General features: G+C 43.7%; 1 protein-coding gene across 2 annotated transcripts in view; it reads left to right on the top strand.

Annotated features, from left to right (window-relative positions):
- LOC138749617 (cell surface hyaluronidase CEMIP2-like) overlaps positions 1-25,838 on the top strand; it is a 97,424-nt gene that overhangs the window by 38,474 nt on the left and 33,112 nt on the right. For both annotated transcript variants that reach the window (XR_011348775.1, XM_069911253.1), the window contains exons 12-14: positions 1,149-1,364; positions 3,247-3,455; positions 25,248-25,430. Coding sequence is in view for 1 of the 2 variants with exons in the window: in XM_069911253.1 (XP_069767354.1) it covers positions 1,149-1,364; positions 3,247-3,455; positions 25,248-25,430 (608 nt within the window). In the remaining variant the exon portion in view is untranslated. The remainder of the gene's footprint in view (positions 1-1,148; positions 1,365-3,246; positions 3,456-25,247; positions 25,431-25,838) is intronic.

The raw sequence follows: 25,838 nt of genomic DNA, 5'->3' as shown, positions 1-25,838 counted from the left end.
ATCTTTTTAAAAAGACAGTGCTGGATTCGAACCTGGATCGCTGGCAATGAAACAGTGTTGCTCTAACCCAGTAGCTTTCAAACTGCCCCCTTAAACTCACATTCCACCTTAAGCAACCCCTAATGCCATAAGTGCTCTGTGATTAGCAAGGGATTATTTAAGGTGGTAAGTGAGTGGAAAGAAAAAATTTGAACACCACTGTCCCTAATTGACTCGTTATGTGCACGGTTTCAAACTCCAAAGGAAATGGGCCAATGACAATTTTTCTCAAGCAAAATATTTCAGTAACAATTGGGTCTCGGGCAGTGGTCTCAACCTTCCCTTCCCACCCACATCCCACCTTAAGCAATCCCTTACTAATCGCAGAGCACCAATGGCAGAGGGATTACTTAAGGTTGAATGTGAGTTTAGGGGAGCAGTTTGAAGACCACTGGTCTAACCACGCTATTCTATGGCAGAATGCCAAGTTTTGCTGCAAATTGTATTTCAGTAGAGATCTACACAATAGTTGAGAAATAACATGAGTCTTGAACATTGGAGCAGTCCTTTCCCAGCTTGATATAAAAAGCCTAGTTTGCAACACCCCCAGTACCAACACCCACAGTTACTTGATTCAGAGGACAACTTGTTTTGTTCTGGAAAGCGTCAACATTATGCATCTTGTTTTCAAAGAAGGTCAATGATATGGAGGCCTGGCCTCGCTGCTGGTTTCTGGTTGCAGAATATTCTGTCTGTTCTCAAAGGTTCCTTGTGCCCACCCCTACTGGTTATTCACCACTTGTGGACAAGTGCATCTTTTACTACTGGAAGACCCCAAGACCTCAAGTTGAACATTTAGCAGGTCTTTGGCGCTACAAAGTTTGTGCAGAGGAGTCAATTCTCAATGTTAGTTTGCATTCCACACAGTGTGTGAGAACATTGGTTCTCCATTATATTAAATGAAACCGGCAGAGGTCTACTGCAAAACTCTGCTTCAATGCACGTTGTTGTGCAGAATAATTTCCCAAGCATTTCTCTCCAATGATTTATCAGCTCCTTAATAATGTTTGATCTCTTTTCGTTTGGCTTTTCTGTGTAAGAAACATGAGGGTGGTTTTCTTTCGTGTACCTCTGCTAATTTCTTTCCTTTTTTTTCTCTTCCCCATCAGGTTAACCTTGAGGTATTTTTTGGCAGGCCAGGGCAATGGTTTGGAAGCAACAGTCTTGATGGTGACTGGACTTCTATTTTCCATGATTTGGATGGTTCAGTGACTGGATTTCCCAATACGTTTGTAGCCAGGGCTGACAACTACCTGGTCCGTCATCCAGGCTGCCTGAGTGTCCCCAGGTGGAATGGTGTCATCTGCACCGGCAAGTATGCTCAGGTGAATTTCAGTTCAGTTAAACTTGTAAATGTGGCATTTATTTTGTCTAGTAGCAATTCAGAAGTTTTGTTTGACGGCCATCTCATTTGTGGAATGATGGGTGATGCGGCCGCTGGAAATGTTCAAACTGATCAACAACATGTTATGAGAACTGAACTAACATTGAACTCAGCAACAAAGAAGCACACAATGAAGAAATTGCAAACCATGGGCTGGATGTTTAATTCTGACAAAGTTTTTAAAAAATATATTTTGTAAGATTCCTAACAGCAAGTTAGATCTTGTGTGATTGAGGTAATGGGTTTGCATGGATTGAAAATTTGATTCCATAATATAGTTATTTAACATTATGTAATTGGAAACGTTTCTTTTCAAGGAAGTGAAACCAGGAGCTCCTGTTTCTAGATTTTTTTAGACATTTGAAAAATTCAACCAGGGAGATGGTCTCAGTCACATTTGGAATCAAAGTTCAGATTTATTGTCAGAGTCCATAACATGACATCACATCAACCCTGAGGTTCTTTATGCTGCAGGCCAGGCAAAATTTCTACTTGGTGTGAAACATAAATCTCTGCAGATGCTGTGAGTGTGGTCAAGATAACAGAAATACTAGAGCAACGTTGGTAATCTATCTTTACCGCCTCTGGATGCTGTGAGATTTGGCTGAGTTTTTCCAGCACAATTTGTACGTCAGTGGAACCATCAAACCTAACATTCCTTCCGGAGTGTTGTTGGGAAGCTTGTACCGTTTTGCCTCAATACCACTTGTTGATGGGCACGACCTGCCTGGACATTAAGGTCTTAAAGCCCACACCACCATATTGGAAGACCTGCAATTATGCATAGATGTCATTGCCTCAATTTCTGATCTTCTGCCCTCACTGAAATAACTAGCAACTCCTGCAAGGCCTATCCCTGCACCTTAAGACACTCCCACAATCCTATCAGTCCCACCCTCCCTCCCCACAACAATCTGACACTCCAGTGCTCCCCGCCACTCATTAACAGCAAACACCAAGGTTCCTTTTCCCCCCTCCCATATCATTCCAGTGACCACTCTCAATCCCAGGTCACATTTTTGTGTGAAGTCATGGTTGTAATGTTATGCTGTGGTTCAATATCAAGGCAGTCATTCATCCAGGCTACCTGCACCATTTTCTACTGTTCCCTATACCTTCTTCTATCCCTGCTCAATGCAGTTAATGAGGCATCTAGGTTCTATAATGGCATTCCTGTCTGTATCAATGAAGTGGGTAAGGTGAGAAACTCAGCAGGTCAGACAGCATCCAGGGTAGAAACGGTCAGTTGCTATTTCGGGTTTGAACCCTTCATTAAAACGAGATAAGTATCTTGAGAAAGTTGAGAATCTTGGGAAAGCCCCTTACCTGGAAAGTTGACCTGCTCATTTCTACCCATGGATGCTCCTGTGACCTGCCGAATTCCTCCAGCAACCCCATGTCTGCTCAAGATTGAGCATCCGGTAGCTTTTGGGTATGCTGCTTGTTCTAAAGGCCATTTGTTGCCCTAATCCCCTCCTGTACCTGCAGGTTGGTCTCTAATTTGTGTGTTCCTTTTGAACCTCAGAATTACCCAGATTCTCACCATTTAACAATTGCTGAGGGGAAAGGGGGCAGGTAAGAGTGACTCTTAAACATTTATAGATTCAATATTTTGTCATGAATAGAAGACCCCAGCTGACAACTTTATTTAAGGGGCTGGGCCATTATTTCTGGGACTCACTCTTGTGGAAACATCATCTCCCCTAAATTCTTGTGCTCCCGGGAGCACAAGAATCAGCACACCCGGGAAAGGACAAATATCACATTTTAATCATAACCTGCTGTCTCCTGAAAGCGTAATGCATAGTCTTTCTTTTCCACAGCTCTACGTTCAAGCCTGGCATCCAGAGAATCCATCTCTCCTGATTGCAAAGGATTTGTACCCAAACCACCCATTGAAGCTGCAGGGTGTAAATCGGAGGGCCCCCTATCAGCAATACCAGCCTGTTGTCATGCTCGAACAAGCCTACACGTTGTCATGGAAAGGCAGAACACCTGAGCAGATTGTCCTCTACCCAATTAATTTTAACAGGTAACTTAAAAATGCATTACTGAGAATGCTCAGCTGGTCAGGCAGTATCTTGAGAGAGAGAAATTGGATTAATATTTCTGGTTGATCACTGTTCATTTATTCCTCTATTCATTATTTTCCTTCTGAGTTCTGTCCAACCTGTTTTTGACGCCATGGAATATGTGGTGTAAGTCTACTCTTTCCTGCACTGAGAACACAAGAAATAGGAGCAGGAGTTGCCCATTTGGGCCGTTGAACCTGCTTCATCATTTAATGAGATCACGGCTGATCTGATGATCGTCCCGTCTCCACCAACCTGCCTTTTCCCCATATCCCTTAATTTCCCTACTAGGTTAAAAATCTATCTAACCTTGTTTTAAATACAACATATTTACTGAGGTTTCAATGGGCAGGGAATTGACCCTATGGTAAATTGGATCAGCAGGTTTACAGATGACACTAAGATAGGCATTGTGGAGAGCAAGGAATGTTTTCAAAGCTTGCAGAGGGATCTGGAAAAATGGGCTGAAAAATGGCAAATTGAATTTTTTGAAAAGACAAACCAAAGAAAGGATATGCATGGTAAATGGTCGGGCACTGAAGAGTGCAGTAGAACAGATGGGTCTGGAAATACAGATACATAATTCCCTGACAGTGGTATCACAGGTAGATGGGGTGGTAAAGAGAGCTTTTGGCATATTGGCCTTCATAAATCAAAGTCCTCAGTTTCGGAGTTGGGATGTTGTGGTAAAGTTTTATAAGACATTGGTGAGGCCATATTTGGAGTATTATGTCAGTTTGTTCACCTAACTGCAGGAAGGAGAAGAAAAACTGGCAAGAAGATTTATTGGGATGTTGCCTGGACTTCAGGAACTGGAGCTTATAAATAAATAAATGAGGGGAAACTTGATAGAGGCATTTAAAATTGAGGGCGTAGTGGCACTATGACAGCATTTCAACTCCCAGGAGGCATCGAACCGGCCATGTGATGTCAGTGCATGATGACGTCAGCACGTATTGAGTGTGTGATTCAGGCTTTTAAGAGATTGCACAGGTGATGAAGAGTAAACCCGGTTGATTCACTCCAGAAATGCCTTGTGTGGTTATTTCGTCGTGTCCACTACGATTCCAGTGGCCACAATTGGTGACTGCCAACGAGTCCAAAAATGTATTTTTGGACAAACGTGGACTCTGCAGCCATTGCCGTGAAGCAAAGAAGAAATGCAGTGCTTTTGATAAGGAGCTTTTGGCCATTTACTTGTCTATTTGACACTTCTATCATTTTTTGGAGGACAGAGATTTTACTTTGTTCACTGACCATAAGACCTTAACATTTGCATTTTCCAAATTTCCAGAGCCCTGGTCAGCTCGACAACAGCAGCAATTATCATTCATTTCAGAATTCTCCACAAAAATACTACATATTTCCGGAAAAGACAATGTTGTAGCTGATGCACTTTCCCACTCTGCTCCACTTGAGGTTTTGTTTGTAGATTAAAGTATTGACTACACAGCTTTGTCCATGCCCCAAGAACATGACCATGACCAATGCTTATTGGACTGCAATCACGAACCTGCTATTGAAGGATATCAGTTTGGTTGTGATATATCAATGGGACACCCATGCCCAGTGGTTCCAGCATCATGGAAATGTCGAGTATTCGACTCTGTGCATGGTCGCTCACATCCATTAATTAGATCGACCACTAGTATGGTTTCGGACAGGTTCATGTGGCATGGTCTTTTAAAAAGTTACACAAATGGCGAGGTCCCGCATTGCTTGCCAAAAAGCAAAAGTTCAGGGACATACTAAGGCACCACTGCAGTCCTTCCCAGAAGTTACTCGGTGTTTTGCTCATGTCCATGTAGACATCGTTGGTCCACTTCCTGTTTCAAGAGGATGCCATTATCTTTTTACAGTAATAGACTGGTTTACATGGTGGCCCAAGGGTGTGCTACAACAGACACTTGTGCTTGGGCATTCCTCATTTTGGTTTACCAGTGCATGTTACTTTGGATAGAGGACCACAATTTGCTTCCTCTTAGTGGACGGCCTTGTCTCGCTTGCTCAGTATAACAATTCATCCCTAGGCCAATGGAATAGTGGAAAGATTTCATCGACATCTCAAGTTGGCCTTGATGGCTCAGTTAGACAGCCCAAACTGGACTGATGAGATGACCTGGGTATTACTGGGCATTAGAACAACTCCAAAGGAGGACCACCAAGCTTCATCTGCTAAACATATGTATGGCGCACCGTTGGTGGTTCCAGAAGAGTTCGTCCCCTACCATTCCAACTCCAGCAATAATCCTAAGGAACTGTTGAGCAGGCTAAGGGAGACTGTAGGAAAATTGTCCCCTGTACGACCTTCATCACATGGAGAACACTCTTCTTTTCTGCCGGAAGACCTCAAAAACTGCAACTTGTCTGAAGGTGCCCTACGAAGGACCTTATAGGATACTCAGGCAAACTAGGTTGACCTGTATGGAGGGGATGCCCAGACTTTCACTATTGACAGGCTTAGACCAGCTCATGTGGATAAGTCTTCCCCACTGCAGCAACCAAAAGTCCATTGCAGAGGTCGACAACCTAAAAGACGGGCAAACCTTTCTGCCAGTTCTGGGGGTGAGAGGGAGAGGGAGGGGGTGGGGGAGACCGTGTTGTGGTGCTATGGCACTACTACATCTTCCAGAAGGCATCGAAGTGGTCATGTGACGTCAATGCGTGATGACATCAGCATGTGTCGAGCGCGTGATTCTGTCTTTTAAAAGGTTGTGCAGGTGATGAAAAGTAAATCTGTTTGATTCACTCTAGAAACACCTTGTGTGATTATTTCGTTGTGTCCACTGCAGTTCCAGTGGCCACAAGGGGTTTAGACGGAATAAATGTCAGTCGGCTTTTTCCACGGAGGATGGATGAACTGCAAACAAGAGGATGGAGGTTAAGGGGGAAATGTTTAGGGGGATCATCTTCACACAGAGAGTGGTGGGAGTGTAGAACGAGCTGACGTGGTTAATTTGGGCTCCATATTAACATTTAAGAAGAAATTAGACAGGTAAATGGAGGCCTATGGACTGGGTGCAGGTCAGAGGGACGAGGCAGAAAAATGGTTCAGCATAGACTAGAAGGGCAGAAGGGGCTTGTTTCTGTGCTGTAAATGTTCTATGGTTCGAAAAGCAGTTCCTCCTCATCTCCATCCTAAGTTTACTACCCTGTATCGTGAGGCTCTGTCCGCTCATTCTAGGAACAACTTTATACATTTCTATAAGATCCTCTCTCATTCTTCTAAATTCCAGCGAGTACAGTCCCAGACAACGTAATCTGTCATGCAGATAGAATTATTTTGCACCATGGCACCCTCTCAAACCAAACAATATTGACTACTGGGCTCTATGTGGAAAATAGCTACATGTTCTAATTGGATAAAAGGTCACCCACTCCCTTCACCATTCCTGTTAGTGTCAGTGCCTTCAGCTTAACAAACCAATTGTTTACCCTAATATTTAAAACAAAAAAAAATTCCATGCTCTCCACAGCAGCAGTTGGGAAATCAAATTTGACGTCAGAATGTTTTTCTCGTATGATTTCACATTTCCAGCTGTTACCGATGTTTATTTTCCACAGATTCACAGAGTGTTTACAGGAGGGAGTATATTCAGTCTGTTGAGCCGGTACTGGATCTATATAAAAATAGGCCAGCTAATCCCATTCTACTACCCGATTTCCCCATAGCTTTGCAAATTCTTTCCTTAAGATACTAGCCCACCTCACTTTTGAACACCATGATAAACTCTGCCTTCACGAATACTTTGCTGAAGCATTCCCAGCCCTAATCATTTACCACATCTTCAAAACAAAACTAAGTTTCCATGTGTAATTTTTGGGGTTGTTTTAATTGCCAAAGCCTTTATTTTACATTTCTGAATCCTTAACTGCACAAGCAATATCTTACTTAAATTTCCTTTCTGATTGGAAGGAGATCAGCCTCCCCATTATTTCCACAAACTAAAATACCCTCCATTCCAGAATAATTTTGATCAAACTCTTTATAGTTGATAAATTATAAATTTAGACATTCAGCACAGCCCATGAGCCTGTGCCACCCAAATGCACCAATTAACCTACAAACCCCGTAAATTTTTGGAACGTGGGAGGAAACCAGAACGTCCGGAGGAAACCCACGCAGACACAAGGAGAGCGTACAAACTCCTTACAGACAGCGCTGGATTTGAACCCTGGTCATAATGCAGCTATGCTAACTGTGCAGTTTTTGCATCTTTCTCAAAGTGTGGTGTTCAGAATGGACAACGATACTTTGGTTATGGAGAGCCCCGGATCCTGTCTGCATTTGGTCCATGCTCTTAATGCAGTCTGTTATTTTCAATGGTGTGCGCTTCTCTCTCCACAGATATTGCCTTCCTTGTGATTGTTTTAGAATTTTGCCCCATAATTCAACTTCCTACCAAACAGCATCATCTTTCAGCACTGAGTTTCATCTGCTGCCCACCTGTCCTTTCCATCAGCCCTTCAAGATCTCTGTGAAGTCTATAGCTATCTTTAGCTGCTTTCAGGTGGCCAGAATACCCAAATGTAAAGCCGCCTAAAATACCAGAATGCAGCTGTCGGGAGGCCACCTGAAAGCAGAGAACCCATCCCCGAGGAGCACTTACTCAACTCACCTCAGGGAGGTATATTCTCTGCTTCCAAGTGCTCCCTCTAGGCACCTGAAAGCAGCATGGCAAAGTGGCTAGCAGCTTTCAGATGCCTAGCAGGAGGCAGGCTGATGGCAATCAGCTGGCGATCCAACTCCCCGTGCCTGACAGCCCCTCCACCCTGTGTCCGACAGCCCCTCCCCGCTGCCTGACACCCACCCGGCATGGGACGTCGGAGCAGGGGCGGCCAGCGCCGGCCATTCCAGCCCTGACGTCCTGCACCAGGGTGGGGGGGGCAGAGGCTGTCAGGCAGCGGGAAGGGGGCTGTCAGCCATCTGCCCCTGCCCCGACTCAGGATCTGGCATTTGCTCCGCGGCACCTCACCCCGCTGCGGATCTTTCAGGTGGCAAAACAGTGCCTTCAGTGCAGCCACCTGAACGTTGCTTCGCAGATACCCACAGCTGGTTCCAGAGCCACATTCACCCAGCGATTCCACCTGAAAGCGGCTTTTTAATCTCTTGTTCTATGCGATGAGTACATTTGGCAATTGTGCTCTGTGTAACCAGTTAAAATGATCAAACATTTACTGAAAGCAGCACCAGAGACGTAAATGTTGGAGGAATTCAGCGAAGTCAGACAGCATCTGTGGAGGGGAGTCGGGCAGCATCTGTGGAGGGGAGTCGGGCAGCATCTGTGGAGGGGAGTCGGGCAGCATCTGTGGAGGGGAGTCGGGCAGCATCTGTGGAGGGGAGTCGGGCAGCATCTGTGGAGGGGAGTCGGGCAGCATCTGTGGAGGGGAGTCGGGCAGCATCTGTGGAGGGGAGTCGGGCAGCATCTGTGGAGGGGAGTCGGGCAGCATCTGTGGAGGGGAGTCGGGCAGCATCTGTGGAGGGGAGTCGGGCAGCATCTGTGGAGGGGAGTCGGGCAGCATCTGTGGAGGGGAGTCGGGCAGCATCTGTGGAGGGGAGTCGGGCAGCATCTGTGGAGGGGAGTCGGGCAGCATCTGTGGAGGGGAGTCGGGCAGCATCTGTGGAGGGGAGTCGGGCAGCATCTGTGGAGGGGAGTCGGGCAGCATCTGTGGAGGGGAGTCGGGCAGCATCTGTGGAGGGGAGTCGGGCAGCATCTGTGGAGGGGAGTCGGGCAGCATCTGTGGAGGGGAGTCGGGCAGCATCTGTGGAGGGGAGTCGGGCAGCATCTGTGGAGGGGAGTCGGGCAGCATCTGTGGAGGGGAGTCGGGCAGCATCTGTGGAGGGGAGTCGGGCAGCATCTGTGGAGGGGAGTCGGGCAGCATCTGTGGAGGGGAGTCGGGCAGCATCTGTGGAGGGGAGTCGGGCAGCATCTGTGGAGGGGAGTCGGGCAGCATCTGTGGAGGGGAGTCGGGCAGCATCTGTGGAGGGGAGTCGGGCAGCATCTGTGGAGGGGAGTCGGGCAGCATCTGTGGAGGGGAGTCGGGCAGCATCTGTGGAGGGGAGTCGGGCAGCATCTGTGGAGGGGAGTCGGGCAGTCGTCATATCAAAACTGCTTTCAGGCTTACAATTAGTGGCTCAGGGTCCTGAGGGTATTGAGTGAGAGGGCAAGCACAAGGAGGTTGGAGAGGGTGCTTTAGAAGGATTGAACCTGTGGATGTGTAATCAATAATCACGAAAGGCTTTAATCTGCACATGGACTAGGCAAATTACATTGACAAAGCAGAAATAAATTTACAAAATGTATCTGGGATGCTTTTTGATATCAATATGTTGAGGAACCAGATGGAATCTTGTTTAGCAAAACAAGAATGGATTGATAAATAATCCTACTGTCAAGGGATCTTTAGAGAATAGTGACCCTTAGGGTGGCATGGTTTGCGAAGCGGTAAAACGCTACTACAGCCCCAGTGACCGTGGGTTAGAATCCGGCCCTGTCTGTAAGGACTTTGTACATTCTCCCTGTGTCCGTGTGGCTCCAGTTTCCTCCCACCCTCCGAAGACATAGGCTCATTGGTCACATGGGTGTATTGGGGCAGCACGGGCTCGTGGGGCAGAGGACCTGTATCTTTAAATTAAATATGATGGAATTTGAAATGTTTTCAAATTCAATGTGAAGCTTGTATCTGAAATTTAAATAATGATTGTATGAGAGATGAATCAGGTAACGGATTGGGAGAACTTATCGAAAAGTATGGTAATAGACAGGCAATGATTAGCACTTAAAGAAAATTTGCAGAAGTAGTGAAAACTCTGTATTCTTTTTATGCCACCAATTCATATTCTCTCCAACTAGATGGCATCAACTTCTCTGGTTTCTGTGAAGCCACTCTCTCTTCCCTATCCCTCTTTTCCCTTCTTTCCTTCAACTCCAACTCATTCCCTCCACTTGACCACCACAGCTTTTTTTCTACCATATCCATCTATGTGGCCAGCCTTTTAATTTTTAATTTAGACATACAGCTCAGGGGCAGACCATTTCGGCCCACGAGCACGTACCGGTTGTGGGGGGGGGTGGAGTGCAGGTTCATTGGGTGGCACGGACTCGTGGGCCAAAATGGCCTGTGTTCGTGCTGTATGTCTAAATTAAAAATTAAAAGGTTGGCCGCCCCTGATCTATGACCTCTTGCCTGTGTGCCTTCCTGCTTTTGGGTCACACCTTGATGACGGGCTCAGGCCAGAAGTGTTGGCTTTGTGTCTTAATCTACATAAAGATTAAGTGGTGTGACTTGCTGAGTTTCTCCAGCATTTTTTTGCACCAGACAAGATCTTGGCTTGTGAAAACCTGTACTCCAGAACTAATTCCTCTTCAAACCAAATTATTCCAGTTTAGCCAAAACAGTAGGATCCATGTGACTGTGTGGTGGATAGTTCGGGTATTTTGTGTTTACCCAAAGCAGGATAAATCTGATCTATCAGTTCTCAATCAATTCCAAAGTGATGACAGATGTTGAAATTGTATCAAGTTGCCCTTACTCACCAATAACCTGTTTACCAATGCCCAATTTCCGTTTTGCCAGGATTTATCACCACTTTGAATCAAACATGGAATAAAAAGGTGATGCCAAGAGGCAAAATTAGAGTATCTTGATAAAATTTAACCTGATGAACATTGATGGTTGGAAGGTCATCCAATTTCGGGCAGGTCAATCATCCAAGCTCTTGTATTTCGCTGCGGGTGTCGAGGAATACTTTTAACGAATATACTTAACAGAGTTAATGAATTAGGTTAGAAGATACAGTAGTTGCCTTGTAACATAGTGGGAATGTAATTGCCTCCTCACATGACCTTCCCTGTGCCATAGTAACTAACATCGCAGAGAATGCAGTAAAAGTAAATGCACCAAGAGGAAAGGCCCCCCTGACATTTCCCAGCCATCTGCAGACACCACAAGGGAGCATCTTGCGTAGAAACAAACATCACCAGCTGCATGAAACTTGTAGGGTCTCGTGCAGACCCCTGCCCAAAGGTGTATAAAGGAGGGATGAACACTGTATGCTTTGAGTGGGGCTCAGCATAGAGAACGAGTTATTGAATTCTTTCTTTGTGCCCCTCACTCCCGCTAGCGTTATCAAGGCTGAATAAAGAAACTGTTGTGCGCTTCATTGGTTCTGCTGTTTGTTTTATTACAGCGTAGGCTGACTTTAACACAGTGCTTCTAACAGCTGTGTCCTCAGTATCACTGTTTTTAAATCTTCATTGATTTTCCTTCCATTGTAAGGTCGGAAATTAGGATTTTTGTTGATGTTTGAATGATAGTTGATTACATTTTTCATGTCCTCCACTGTTGTCATTTTTTCTCCTTTTCACAAGATATAGGAGTAGAAGTTGGCCTATTGAGTGTGCTCTGCCATTTTAAGCATGAACTGATCCAGCCTTACTCCTTGGCTTTGTCCCCATAACCTTTGATGCCCTGACTAATCAAATACATGCCAATATCTGCCTTAAATACATCCACCTGTGGTAGCAAGTTCGTCATACTAAAGAAATTTTTCCATCTCCATTGAAATTGTGCCCTCTTGTCCTAGACTCTCCCCCCCGCCCCCACCATGGGGAAACATCCTTGCCACCTCTACACCATCCAGGCCTTTCAGCCTTCAAAATTCCTCCAACAGGTCCCCTCTCATCCTTCTGTGCTCCAACAAGTGCAGTCCAAGAGCTGACCGTCCTTGTATTTTGCTAACCCTTTCATTCCTGGTATCATTCTAGTAAATTTTCTTAGAACTCTCTCCTAAGCCAACACATCTTTTCCCAAAACTATACACAATACTCCAATAAACTCTTCAAAGGAGATTTTTCCTTGAGTATTCAAATCTGTCTACCCCTGAATGAACGAATGAAGGTTTGGGGGAAATGTCTGTCCCTCAGAATTAATGTGAAACACAATTGCTTGTGACGACTAAGTTTCTTCCCTTCCTTCCTTCCTCCCTGATGTTCTGAACAATAGTGCACATTCACATTCCACCAACTTGGAAATATATATCTTAACAAAAGCACCATCCATGTGCTGGATCTCCCCTCCCAACAGCACAGTGAGAGCAACTTCACCAAAGGGACTTGGGTGGTTCACGAAGAAAGCTCATCGCCACCTTCTCAAGGGCAATTGGGGATGGGAAATAAATGCTGGCCTTTCTGGCAACACTCAGATTCTGAAAAAGTATCAAAAGTTTCAAAGGTAACTTCTCAGGCCCATTTTGATCAACTCCTTAAGCACTGTTGACTTGCTGTTGCACCTTACCTTTCAGGCACTGACTGCCTGGTACTCAGGCTAGATATGGGAGAGGTCAGTTGGGTAAGGGGGTATCCATTCCATGTCTAGTGTCCAAACTGGCGGTGGCATGGGAGATGGCGGTGTTTTTATAATAGGACATACCTCAGGTTTGGAAACCAAACCTAGCTGTTCTGGGAATGATTCCTTGCATTACTTCAAAAAGTGATGTACATGCATTGACAAACCATACTGATTGTATTTTTGGAGTGAATTAATCTATATGCTTTCCATATGCAATTAGTTTAAAGTTTATAAATGGAAAATTTAAATGATTCAAATCAAAGGACAGACAAATATGTTTACACATTATTCCATCAATTATATTGCTTAGATATTTTGCCAAATTTCTGTTGTGCTTTAATCGTGCCTGGAAGGCAGAAAGAGGTTTTGTAGTAAAACATGAAAATCTGCCAACACAATGGTTGAAGTAAAAACACAAAGCTGGAGAAACTCAGCAGGTCAAATTGTGTTCATAATATGGCAAATGTAAAGATGCACAACCAACATTTCAGGCATGAGCCCTTCATCAAGATCTACATAGAGGTTTAGTGAGATTGGCTGAGAAGCCGATGGGCTTTTTTGTTTAAAGAGGCTGGAAACTCTTAAGATAGCTTTTCTTACAATATACTACAGTACTTGAAATGAGTTGAATAGTCTTAACTAGAGTCCTAGAGGATCTGATCGATGAACTGAACTAATATTAGCGTAGCGGTTCATGCAACAATATTGCAGCACCAGTGACCAGGGTTCGAAACCTTCCCTGTCTGTAAGGAGTTTGTACATTCTCCCTGTGTCTATGTGGGTTTCCTCCAGGTGCTCCGGCTTCCTCCCACATACCACATTTTGGTAGGTGATTTGGTCACGAATATATTTCGATGGAAGAGCCTGTGACTAGGTCATTAAACAAATATTCTATTAATATATCCAAAATTTGTAATTTCAGTTAGAACAGCTGTAAGGAAAGCTGCTGTGAGAACTCGAAATGATATAGATGAAGTGTGTTTGTAATTGTGAAATCCCATTTTTGGCAATCCAAGGACATTTTACCCTGGAGCTAAGTTGGGTTACGTTAGTGCCTCACCTGCATCAGGATCTGACCACCAGAAAAATCTCTCAGTCAAAAGTAGTACTGAATCAAGCTGCCAGATGACTTCTATAAATCAAAACCTATTCAATTCTCCTGCTTTCTAACTCTCAAACAATTGCTTATTCTCTCTGGTGAATTGGAGACAATTTTTTTTAAAACCTGGAAATAAAAACAGAAAAATCTGGAACTTTAACAAATCAGCTAATATCTGAAGGAAGAGACAGTCAATTGTTTAGGTCTAGGACCCCCCCCCCCCCGCCCCCACTGTTTTTTCCCTTTCCCAGTTCCATAGTATAAAATGAGGGAGAGGGTAGGATTAACCAAGGGTAAGACATGATGAGCGAGTGTTTCTTTGTGTAATATGTTGCTAATAGTGTGGCTGTCAAATATTACCAGCAACCAGACTAAACCAATAGAAAATGGAACCAAGATAATGATGGGGAGAAAGGGATAGTTCTGGAGCAGACAGAGCAAAGGAGGCAAGTTGCCTACTATTAGAGAATCCATTGCTGAGTCCTAAAGGCTCCATTATGCCCAGATGAAAAATGAGCTACTTTTCATCAAACCAGCAATGGAAAGGTCAAAGTGAATTAAATTAGCAGGTTACTAGAAGCTCTGAGAAGCCCCTGTGTGGCGGCAAAGCGATCATCTAATTTGCATTTGGTTTCTCCAATATAGAGGAGACCACGTTGAGAAAACCGAATGCAGTGCACTAGATTGGAAGAAGTGTGAGTGATTAGTTGCTCCACCAGGAAAGATGGTTGGGTTCCCTGGATGATGGTAAGGGAAGAGGCGAGAAGATGGGCATTGCATTTCACAAAGTTGGGGAACACATCTTCATTGCAAAGGAACTCTGTTCCCTATGGTTACGGGAAAATCTGGAACACTGAAGGTGCTGAGTGAGGAAGAGCCGGTCAGGGAGTCAAAATACTGCAAAGGGAGGGATGGAAATGTGTTTGGCCGTGGAATCTTGGAGATGGCAGAAATTGTTTCTTGTGGCACATTCCCATGCTCCACAAGAAAAAATTCTTGAAAAAATGTAACCTAACTTCATTCTCATAAAGACTGGCTCTAATTTTTAAGATAAAAGTAACTTAGCAGGTCAATCTGTGTATTTTATATAGCAAAGATAAAGCTGCATAACCAATGTGTCTGACTTGAGCCTTTCATCGAGGAAGGAGCAAAATGTAGGCAGTTGCCTGGACAAAACGGTAGGGAGTGGGGGAGAGGGGCAGGGGCAGGGGAAGGAACATGGTCCTAAAGGCAGGAGGTAATGGGTGGATAAGGGAGGAAAGCAAGCAGGGGAAGAGGGAGGAAAGAAGAGAAAAGGGATGGGGAAGTAAGGTTGAATAGGCTAGCGGAAACCAGAGAAGTTGAGGTAAGTGCGGGTGAAGAGGGCCCAGATGGAAAATGAGGTGTGACCCCTCCAAATTATGGGTGGCCTTGGTTTGAAAGTACATGAGGCCATGAACAAACATGTCAGCGTTTAAGATGTTGCCCTCAAATCCAAGATCTCTAATGAGTAGAACAGTTTTATTCATCTATTCCCTTAATAAAAAAAAAACTTCCTAATCTTAATTCCAGAAAATCTAATCCCATTTTCTACAATTCCTCATTGGATTCCAGGCACTATTCTTGCAAATCTTTGTTCTCTTTCAAAGGATCCTTGTCTTCATAGATTCCTATGGCTCTCATTAAATAAGTTTCTCATTAAATTTTAAAATTTGAAAGGTACAGGGCGGTAGAAGACCCTTCTGGCCATGAAACCCTACTTATGCCCAATAAACCTACCCATCCTGTCTGTTTTGGACAGTGGGAGGAAACCCACACAGGTCATGGGAATAATGTTCAAATCCCTAACACCCAGCACTGGATTTGAACCTGGGAAACTGGTGCTAACCACTAGGCTAACTGTGCCACCCCAAGAGTTGCATTCTCCAAGAGAACGCTTTGTTAATTCAAGCATAACCAGTGTCTTTGGAAGGATGTGACAGTCTCTAGTATAGTTTGAAGCTGCCAAAAGACCTGAGTGGCCTTTTAAATGGAGTTATACAGAGTGATTTTTGTGTGTGTGTATGCAACAGCCATTTTCTGGACTTGCAAACATTCTATTATCTTGCGAAGCCATCAAATATTTATCACACAAAGATTGACATGAATAGATAAATGGCAGTGTTGATCACAACTGGAAGTGATGGGTCCATTGTCAGAATTAGTGTGATTTCAGTCAACAATGATCATTTCCATTGTTTACTCTGCATTCTGTGGATTATGTTCACCATAGTGCTGAGAATAATTGTGCTTGCGATCTAATATCTAGCTGCTTTAGACTGTTACCCTGACTACCTTTTCATAACTTGCTAAGTACTCTTTCTTGCCCTCTATACCAAAATAGCCTTGCTGCAGTTTTGCCAATTTGCTAAATCTATTCACGTCTTGTAATTTAATACTGTTGGCATGGAGGATTAATAATGCAAATTAGATTTGTTGAGGGGCAGGACATCACTGGAGTTTGACGAAGTAGACCATGATGGTTTTGTGGGCCTAATGTAGGTATGTCGTAGAGAGTTTTGTGCAGAAGAGTCCTTGGGAACTGGCCGGCAGACAATATTGCAAGAAATCACAAAGGTCCTCCTGGAAACTCGTGTGAAAGATTCTCTGATTGTAATAAAAGCACAGAGATGCTGGAGGAGCTCAGTAGGTCTTGCAGCATCCTCAAGGAAGGGCTCAGGCCTGAAACATTGGTGTTGAGTTCCTCCTGTTGAGTTCCTGAAATTCATGCACGGGTCTTGTCTCCATAATGAAGGAAGGATATCTTTGGGAGCAAAGCAAAGGTCTAGATTGATTCAAAGGACGGATGAAAGAGAGGGGATAGCCCCATGCAAAGTCATTGAGCAGACCCAGCCTATATTCTGAAATACTCAACAGGTCAGGCAGCATCTGTGGTGAGAGAAGGAGCGCTAACATGTCATTGGCCTAAAATGGTTATAACACCACACAAGCGGAATTGTTCCAATATGGTTTTTAGATTAGATTTCCAAATTCTGGAATTTTTCAATTTTCATTTATGTTCTTAATTTAAAAGAATGAGAAATTATATGATCAAAATGTACAAAATTCTTCCAAAGGTTAACTGCTCAGTGATATTTTCCCTGCATGGTCATGTTCTCAGGGTTTGATTTAACAGAACCAAAATGGGTTGAGATTTTTTCATCTGTGGAAACCTAGTGGCTGTGTACATTCAAGACTGAGATCAATGGATGTTTGGCTATCAAGGGAAGGGAGGGATGTGGGATTAATGAAAGAAGATCAGTCTTAACATATTATTGAATGGTAGAGCTAGCATGAGGGGCTGGATGGACTCATCCTTCCATTTCCTATGTTTTTATCGGTGTGGCAGTGTATATAGATACGTTTTTGGGAGATAAATTTGGAAAGGTTTGTTAGAGTAGGTTACATACAAACGCTTTAAAACAAATCTTATTTAAAATATTGGAGCTCTGCCCCATGGTAGATGCATCGGCTCCAGGACTTTTGCAAGAGCTTTTGAAGAGTGCTCAAGAGACTTCACTAATGGATTGTTGTTTGCAAAAGGCAACAGATGAAAGAGCTTGTTGAAGCCGCTGCTGTCTGGAGGAGAGCTTGCTGTTCTAAGAGGGTCATGAGGTTTTGCAAGCAGAGAGAGTCAAACAGACTTTCTCTCATAGAGCAAGAGAGAGACACACACACAGAGATCACTTGCATGGTGTTACAGACAGCAGCTTAGACTAGAACAGGACAAGCTAGTAAGCTTTTGAAAAGCCCAGTTGTAAGATGGCCTGGTAAAAGCCCTTGTGATTCCTACAAGAGGAGAGGACTGGCTTTATAATGTTTCACTTGGAATAAGTGAAACAAAAAGGAACTCTGTGATGACCTGAAAGAAAGAGGTTATCATTTGGAGAACCCTGAAGGGGAAAGTTTCACCAGCAAGATACTGAAGTGGCTGATTAAAAGGGAACAACAAATCTTTCTCTGAAAAACGACAAGAACCTTCCTTAGCGGTAACCATTTACCTATCAAGCACCAAAGCCTGGTGAACATTATAAATGTGAAATTCTGTGCACAGTATAAGGATTGCCTGCAACCAGTGAACTCGGAGGAATGAGAGGTGAGATTGGACTGTGAACTAAAGAACTTTTCTGAATTTAAACACACATGATGTACCTGTATGGTTAGAATTAGAAGGCTGTTAGGTTAGGTGAAATAAGTCAATAGAGGTTAGTTAAAGTGTGATTCTATTTTCATGTTTAAAGATAATTAAAAACAACTTTTGTTTAAGTAACCATTTGTCTTGGTGAATATCTATTGCTGCTGAGTTTTAGGGTCCTCTGGGCTAGTAACATCAGGTTTAGTGAAGGAAATTCCCACCTTCTGAGTGATGCCAGAGAAGATATCCTGAGGACCCGGTCAGAGAAGATGTGGCAGGTGCATTTCAGGGTTCCTTTTATTGTCAAGTAATAATACATTTAAAAATGTAATATACCTGATGTACTTCAACTTTTGTCTGCCATAAGGAAAACAAAGATCCACCATGAGCATTGCCCCTAACAATGAGAGAAAGAGAAGCAAATCAGAGTCGGTCTTTGGAGATGCTGAGCGTCCATGGATTTGCCACCAGCACCCCTGCAGGCTCAGCCGCCTCGCATATTCCTGTTCAATCCATTGGCAACCTGAACTCCAGGTCAAAATCTCCAATATGATCAGGAAGCCTTCAGTGCCTGAGGCCCTTCTTACCCCCAGCACCCTCTCGAATCCCGGCTTCACATGAGCCAGTCGCCAGCAGTCTGCAGCCTCTCTGAGTCTTTGAGCCCCTCGCTGGTCTGCTGCTCTCGTCATCATTCTATAGGGTCATCTCCCAGGCTTCACCTTGACAATAGGAGTATTCTCCATTTTCTGATGCCTTGCACTAATCCAATGCTCCCCCAGAGTTTGCAACCCCTCATGGTTAGCTGCCCAAGACGCACACTGCCATCTTGGGCACGGACCTGCATGGTAGCAGGATTTTTAAAAAAAACACCATCGGCTCCTTTAACAGGCTGATAAACCCTGTATGGAGCTGTCAGCATCAACTCCAGGCAGTAGGACCCCGCATAGCAGGGCGGTGCCTCTGCTCTCCCCTCTCCCTGGTTCACACCAGTGGCAGCGGTGCCATTATGGTACATCTGGCAGCATCGCCATTTTATTTTTTGATGACCTGTGGCTTGTTAAATAAATTGATTTCCAGGATTCTCTTGGAGAGGTTGTTGGGAGTGAATTCTGAAGATAGGGCCTTTGCTAGCGATAATGGTGCACCAGTTAACTTCAGTGAAGATGGAAGATCAGAACTTAAGGTAGATTTCTCAGAAGGTGGCAGAATTGAATGGTAATTTTCTCCAGTTTAATGAACAAACTCCATTCATCAATCTCCGTACCAAGCATCAGATCTGACTGAACAAGGCCTTTGGACCTAAATCCATTCCAGCAAGAAATTGTGTTTACATTGTGGTTTTAACATAGGTACCCGGATTACATGAGCAGTCCTATGGAATAGGGGATAAAATAGTTTTGAAACAGTAATGACTGTCATACATGGAGAGTAAGAATGTAATTCTCTTTTTAAAAATTCTAAATTGTACATTGAGAATTACAAAAGAATTGGAATTGCATCAGTTAATAAGGAGAGGCTAGCAATCCATTTTTTTTAAACCATTTGGCCCATTGTCTCCAATCCGTTCCCTTACTTAACTGCCTCAAATTATTAACTAACTCTGTTTAAATTGTGCTTTGCTCAGCCCCCATCCCAGCCACCTGGTCTGTCAAAAATATTCCTCTGATCACAGTCTTTTTTATTCTAACGCAAATTCTTCCAGCTATTTCTAGAACTGGTGAAATAAGCTTCTTCGTAATTTGGAATCCATTTTGACTCCACTCAAAGTTGCCTCGCGGAAGGTCTCAGGCTCGAAATGTCGGTTATATCTCATTATCTCCTATGGACGCTGCGAGACTGGCCGAGCTCCTCCAGCATTTGCTCGGCTTATCCAACAATTGCAGGCTTTTGCGTTTTTCCCTTTAACTCCACTTAACCATTTCTTCTTAACAGTGCAGCTTGAGTTTTTAATTTGTCTTTTGATAAGAGTAGGAATATAAGGTGGTCCTCCAGGTCAGTTCTGCCATTTCCGTAAAGTTCCTGTTGATCTGATCTTGGCTCAAATCACCCTTTTCTGCTCATAGAAACATAGAAGATAGGAGCAGGAGTAGGTCATTCAGTACTTCGAGCCTGCTCCGCCATTCAACAAGATCATGGCTGATCTTAAAGTTCAGTACCCCGTCCCCGCCTTCTCTCTGTAACCTTTAATACCCTTATACTGAAGAAATAGATCTAATTCCCTCTTCAATAGATTTAATGAACCTGCCTCTACTGCCCTCTGTGGCAATGAATTCCACAGATTCACCACCCTCTGGGTCAAGAAATTCCTCCTCATCTCAGTCCTAAATGGTTTGCCTATTATCCTTAAACCATGGCCCCGGGTTCTGGATTTTCCCATCAATGGAAACACCCCATCTGCATCCATTCTATCCAGTCCTGCCAGAATTTTATATGTCTCTATGAGATCCCCTCTCAATCTTCTAAACTCCAGCGAGTACAATCCCAATTTGCGCAATCTTTCCTCATAAGTCATTCCTGCCATTCCAGGTATCAGCCTGGTGAATCGCCTCTGCACTCCCTCCATTGCAAGAACATCCTTCCTTAGATAAGGTGACCAAAACTGCACACAATACTCCAGGTGGGGTCTCACCAAGGCCCTGTACAGCTGCAGTAAGGTATCCTTGTTCCTATACTCAAACCCTCTTGATATGAAGGCCAACATTCTCCATAATCCTTGACTAACCAGAAATATTTTGTTACATTGCAGGACTAGAAAGCTATAGGCCTAGTTTATTAATTAAAGAGAAACAGGTTTATATTTCAGCGTCGCATATTAAGAATGTTAGAACATTTTATTTTAAAGTTAAGAGATCTTAAGCAGAATAGCACAATGCTGTGAGATAATAATGTTTCACAGTGGAGTCGATAGCTCGCAGTAAGTAGTTCTGTATCCGCCCATCCTGTGCTCTACTTCCACATGTTCAATGTTTATCCCAACGCTAAAATGATATGCAGTCTAAACACCATTGCCTGAGGAATTCAGCAGGTCGACAGCATAGTGGGTGTTTTTTTAAAAAGCCAGTTGAAACCCTATATCAAGTTTAGCTATTGATTTTAGCAACTGCAGTCTCCCTTGTGTCTCCTAATATGCAGGCCTACTCCTCTATCACTTGAAGCCAAATTCAGTGTTTATAATCCAGAATGTTTCTGAAGCCTTCCCACCCTGACGTCAGCATTAATGCACGACCCAGTCTCCAGCACTGGTCCACCTCAGAGACCGTGAAGATGCTGGCTGCCCCAGTGGACTCCCTGTGGAAACCCAACGGGGTAGTGCAACCTCCTGCAGGATTCTTAGCCATCACACTCTGTAAAGTGTGTGTTGCGCTGAGTGATGTTTGCCCACCAATGTGTCAGTATTAACATAGGAGCATCCCCTGGACCTTTTTTGCCACTGGATCAAAGCCACACTCCATAACAATGTGTGAAGCCACCATGTTTAAGAAATTGTGCACAGGAAACATTAATCCTTTAATAAGAATATTGACAGTTGCAACAATAATGAGCTTGATTTATTACTCTGCTATCAGAGCTGAAGAACAAGGATGTTTTGACATTGGTAACTGTGGGAAAGATCTCAGTGGGATTGATATAGCTTTACTGATATTGCCCAGACTTCAGGAACTGAGTTACAAGGAAAAGTTAAACAGGTTAGGACTTTATTCCTCGGAGTGTAGAAGAATGGGAGATAGAAGTATTTCAAATTATGAAGGGGAGAGACAGATTAAATGTAGGTCGGCTTTTTTCCACTGAGGGTAGGTGAGATACAAACCAGAGGACATGGGTTAAGGGTGAAAGGGGAAAAGTTTAAGGGAATATGAGGGGGGAACTTCTTTGCATAGAGAGTGGTGGGAGTGTGGAAGGAGCTGAAGTGGTGAATGTGGGCTCAATTTTAACATTGAAGATGATTTTGGACAAATGTGTGGATAGAAGAGGTATGGAGGGGTATGGACAGGGTGGAGGCCAGTGGGACTAGACAAAAAAAGGTTCAGCACAGACTTGAAGGGCCAGTTTCTTTGCTGAATCTTCTATGATTCTATCACCATTGGAGTGCAGAAAAATGACAAGTAAGAGGTAACCATGTCAATTACTCAGGTGTTGGGTACATTGGCAAACTCCACAGAGAGGTTTTCACCAAGAACAAACTAGTATGGCATCTGTGGAATTAGTAAAGCTTCATGACTTACCAACGTACACTAGCCAGGAACCATCGCACAATTGTTGCTAACATTGAACACTACCGATTAGTCTGATAACTTCTACTTTAAGCTTAAACACCAGTGGCCCCATAACAGTAACAGTCCATGCATTTACCTTTCTCTCAAATTATTCCTCATTAATAACTAATTGACTGTAAAATTCACGATGGGCCTATCAGAGGCTCCCTTCGTCCAATTACTCCTTTCTCCATCCTCTCTGTGATTTGAACCTAAATTGTTTCTTTCTCGCTTCTCGTGAAGATCCTACACCACAAAAAGTTAACTATTTTGCCTGACCCATTTCCAGTAGCTGATTTTTTTTCAGATTTCCAGCATCTGCAGTTGTCTGATCATCATTTACTAGCTTCACACCTGGAATAGGTGGGTTACCTTGCCAGGAAAGGTTGAGCAAACTAGGTTGGCATCAGCTAAAAAAGAGTGGGGATTTGACTAAAACATGTGTAACATTTAGAAGTCTTGATAGGATAGATGTGGAGAGGAAGTTTGTAATGTGAAGAGCATTCTGGCTGGTTGCCTTGTACAGAGGTGCAAAAGCTCAGGGCAAGAAAAACCTCCAGAGGGTTGTTAACTCAGCCTGCGACATCACAGGTACCAGACTTCATCGAGGACATCTACAAGACATGGTGTCTTAAGGTAGCAGCTTCTATCCTCAAGGACCCCTACCTCCCAGCATGAAAATACCTCGCAGTAAGGAACGGTGATGCAAAAACGTGCAATCTTGCTTGATGACAAAAGAGAAAGCGGGCAAGTGCCCACACTGCCACACCTGCATCATTATCCTTTCAGAAAACTGATAAGATCAGCATGTTAGTCTCCTTGATCTGCCCTGTGAGTGTAAATTATTGTAAATTTGATTATGATATGCACTCCCTCTTCTGTGAAACACAATGTTACCTATTTCTGGTGTTAAATTCTTTGCTTAAAGGAGGAACATGTTACTGCAGTACCCTTCATGGTCCCACTCTATGCTTAACTCACTGTAACGCATATCAAAAGTAAAAGGGTGGCGAAGGATAGAATCATCCCATTAAAGATGCATTTGGCCATCTTTGTGTGGAGCTACAGGATATGAGTGAGATTTTAACTGAACATTTCTCATCCGTCTCTACTGCGGAGAAGATCATGGAATCCAAGGAACTGAATCAAATTAGTTCCAATATCTTGGACCATGTACCAAGGAGGAGATGTTGGCAGCCTTGGAGGGCATTAAAGTGAACAAATGCCTCTGGTCTAATCGGGCATTCTCTGCCCTCTGGGGAAGGAATTCAAGAGGCTCTTGCAGAAATATATGCATCATCTTCAGCCTCAGATGAAGTAGTGGACAGCAAGGACAAGCCAGAGAGCTTCAGGCCAGCAAACCTGGCATTAGTAGTAGGAAGGTTGTGGGAGAGCATCCCAAGGGACACGACCAACTGGATATGGATGGGCAGGGACTTATTGGAGGTAGTCAGCATGGCTTTGTGCATGGGTGATCAGGTGACCAAGAGAATTGATAAGGGCAGAGTAGTGGACATTGTATAGATGGACTTTAGCAAGGCCTTTGATAGGGGTCCATGCAGAAGGACAATGTGAAACATTGGCTAGATGGGATGCAAGGTGAGCTAGCCAGTTCGGTTCAAAACTATCTTACTGCAAGGAGGCAAAGAGTAGTAGCAGGGTGTTGCTTTTCTGATTGGAGGCTAGCAACCAGTGGTGACCAGATACTCGCTTTGATGTTGATTAAGGAATAAATGTGAACTAGGATGTGGGAAAAATCCTATTTATATCTACGTGTGACAGTCGATAGTTTCTACTTAATATCTTCCCTGCATTCCTACGTTGATGTTGATCCAAGGCTATGTATCTGTTAGGATTTGAACTCAAGTCTTCCATCTCTGAGACACAAATCTTAACCAGTGACCCAAGGTTGATAACGATCCTGTGATGTTGCACGCAGAGCAGATGGGAAGGCAAATTAGCATGAGCCTTGACCCAGTTTGTGATCTTTTCCAGCTTCAATCTTGTTTCTGGAAGGAGCAATGTTTGGTAAATTTCCCTGCACTATACCTGTTTTATTGTGAATTAGCAGGCTTCATCCACCAAAAAGGAATTGTAAAAATAATATGATTTATTAATTTCTAGACTTGTGTATTTCCAGACAAAGCTATGGGTTGATTCATTCTTTGAACACCAAACAAAAATTAAAGTTATTAATCATCTGATAACCTGGAATCTGACCCTTTGCAGATCCCATTTCCCCAGACTGACCGAGGCCCCAGTTTCCACTCTCCCTTTTGATTTATCAGGGCTTCCAGTTCATCATGTCCCCATTTCTTGGCTTCTTGCAAATTTGCCAGTGCACCACATCCCATACTTTCTTTCAAGTGACGATGATTCCATTTCTCATACTGCATTAAACCTCACCTAGATGATTGGGAAATTTATTATAATGCAGCACACAAAAAGAATTAAATGTGTTAGGGCTTTAATATGAATACATTAAATAATGTATTAGCCCAGTAGTGAGAAAATTTAACGGAGATGTGCGGTAAACAGTGGCAGATATTGTGACACAGTGGGGAGAAGATTTAACAGTGATATACGGTAATCTGTGGCAGATACTGTGACATGGAGTTCACAGTGGGGAGAAGGTGTAACAGTGATGTACGGTAAACTGTGGCAGATACTGTGACACGGAGTTCACAGTGGGGAGAAGGTTTAACAGTGATGTAACTGTGGCAGATACTGTGACACCGAGTTCACAGTGGGGAGAAGGTTTAACAGTGATGTACAGTAAACTATGGATTATTGACGTATTAATTTATCAGGATATAAATCTGTTTTAGAGTTAAACCATAAATCCCGGTTTTGTAATGTGGAGGAAGTAACTATATTTCTGTTACTGATATTACAGAGGGGACTGGATCCAGGTTGGCCTTTGTTATCCCAGAGGAACAGTGTTTAAAGTCATGTCCGATATAAACCAACGACCTCATGGAAGAGTGCACAGTGTGAGACGCTACAAAGCAGCATCCTCTTTACACGTTCTTCGAAAAAACCGAAGCAAGAACCAGTATTTTTTTGACACCAACTCTGGGTAGGTCCTTACTTTGTGGCGCTCCTAATTTTAGCCAAAGTAGGTGCTGCTGGGTCGGCTTCCTCGATGAGCACCCGATGATTGGGGTTTGGAATTTGGCAGATGCTGGTATTGTTTAGAACCAGTTGGTCAAAGGCTCAGAATTCCAATGTCCCCAGAAGTTAGAAATCTCGGCCATGGGAGCGAAGGGAAGCCAGCGATCTAGTAGCTGATGCCTTGGAGGGAGGGAGTGCAGATGGACTGACTCTTTCATTGTGGCATTTGAGAGGAATACGTTGGCTGCAGCTGATGAGTTAGCGGCAATGAGCTAACTGAGCTGGGTTTAGGCGGCACAGGGTGGATGAAGATGGCCAAGTTATCCCCAGAATGCAGGAGTAGGCCACTGGCCTCTCCAATCTGCCCACCTTC

Source organism: Narcine bancroftii, chromosome 14 (assembly GCF_036971445.1).
Source record: "Narcine bancroftii isolate sNarBan1 chromosome 14, sNarBan1.hap1, whole genome shotgun sequence".
Classification (NCBI taxonomy): Eukaryota; Metazoa; Chordata; class Chondrichthyes; order Torpediniformes; family Narcinidae; genus Narcine; species Narcine bancroftii.
Note: the sequence above shows the minus strand (reverse complement) of the source record. Positions and strands in the feature narration are given on the sequence as shown.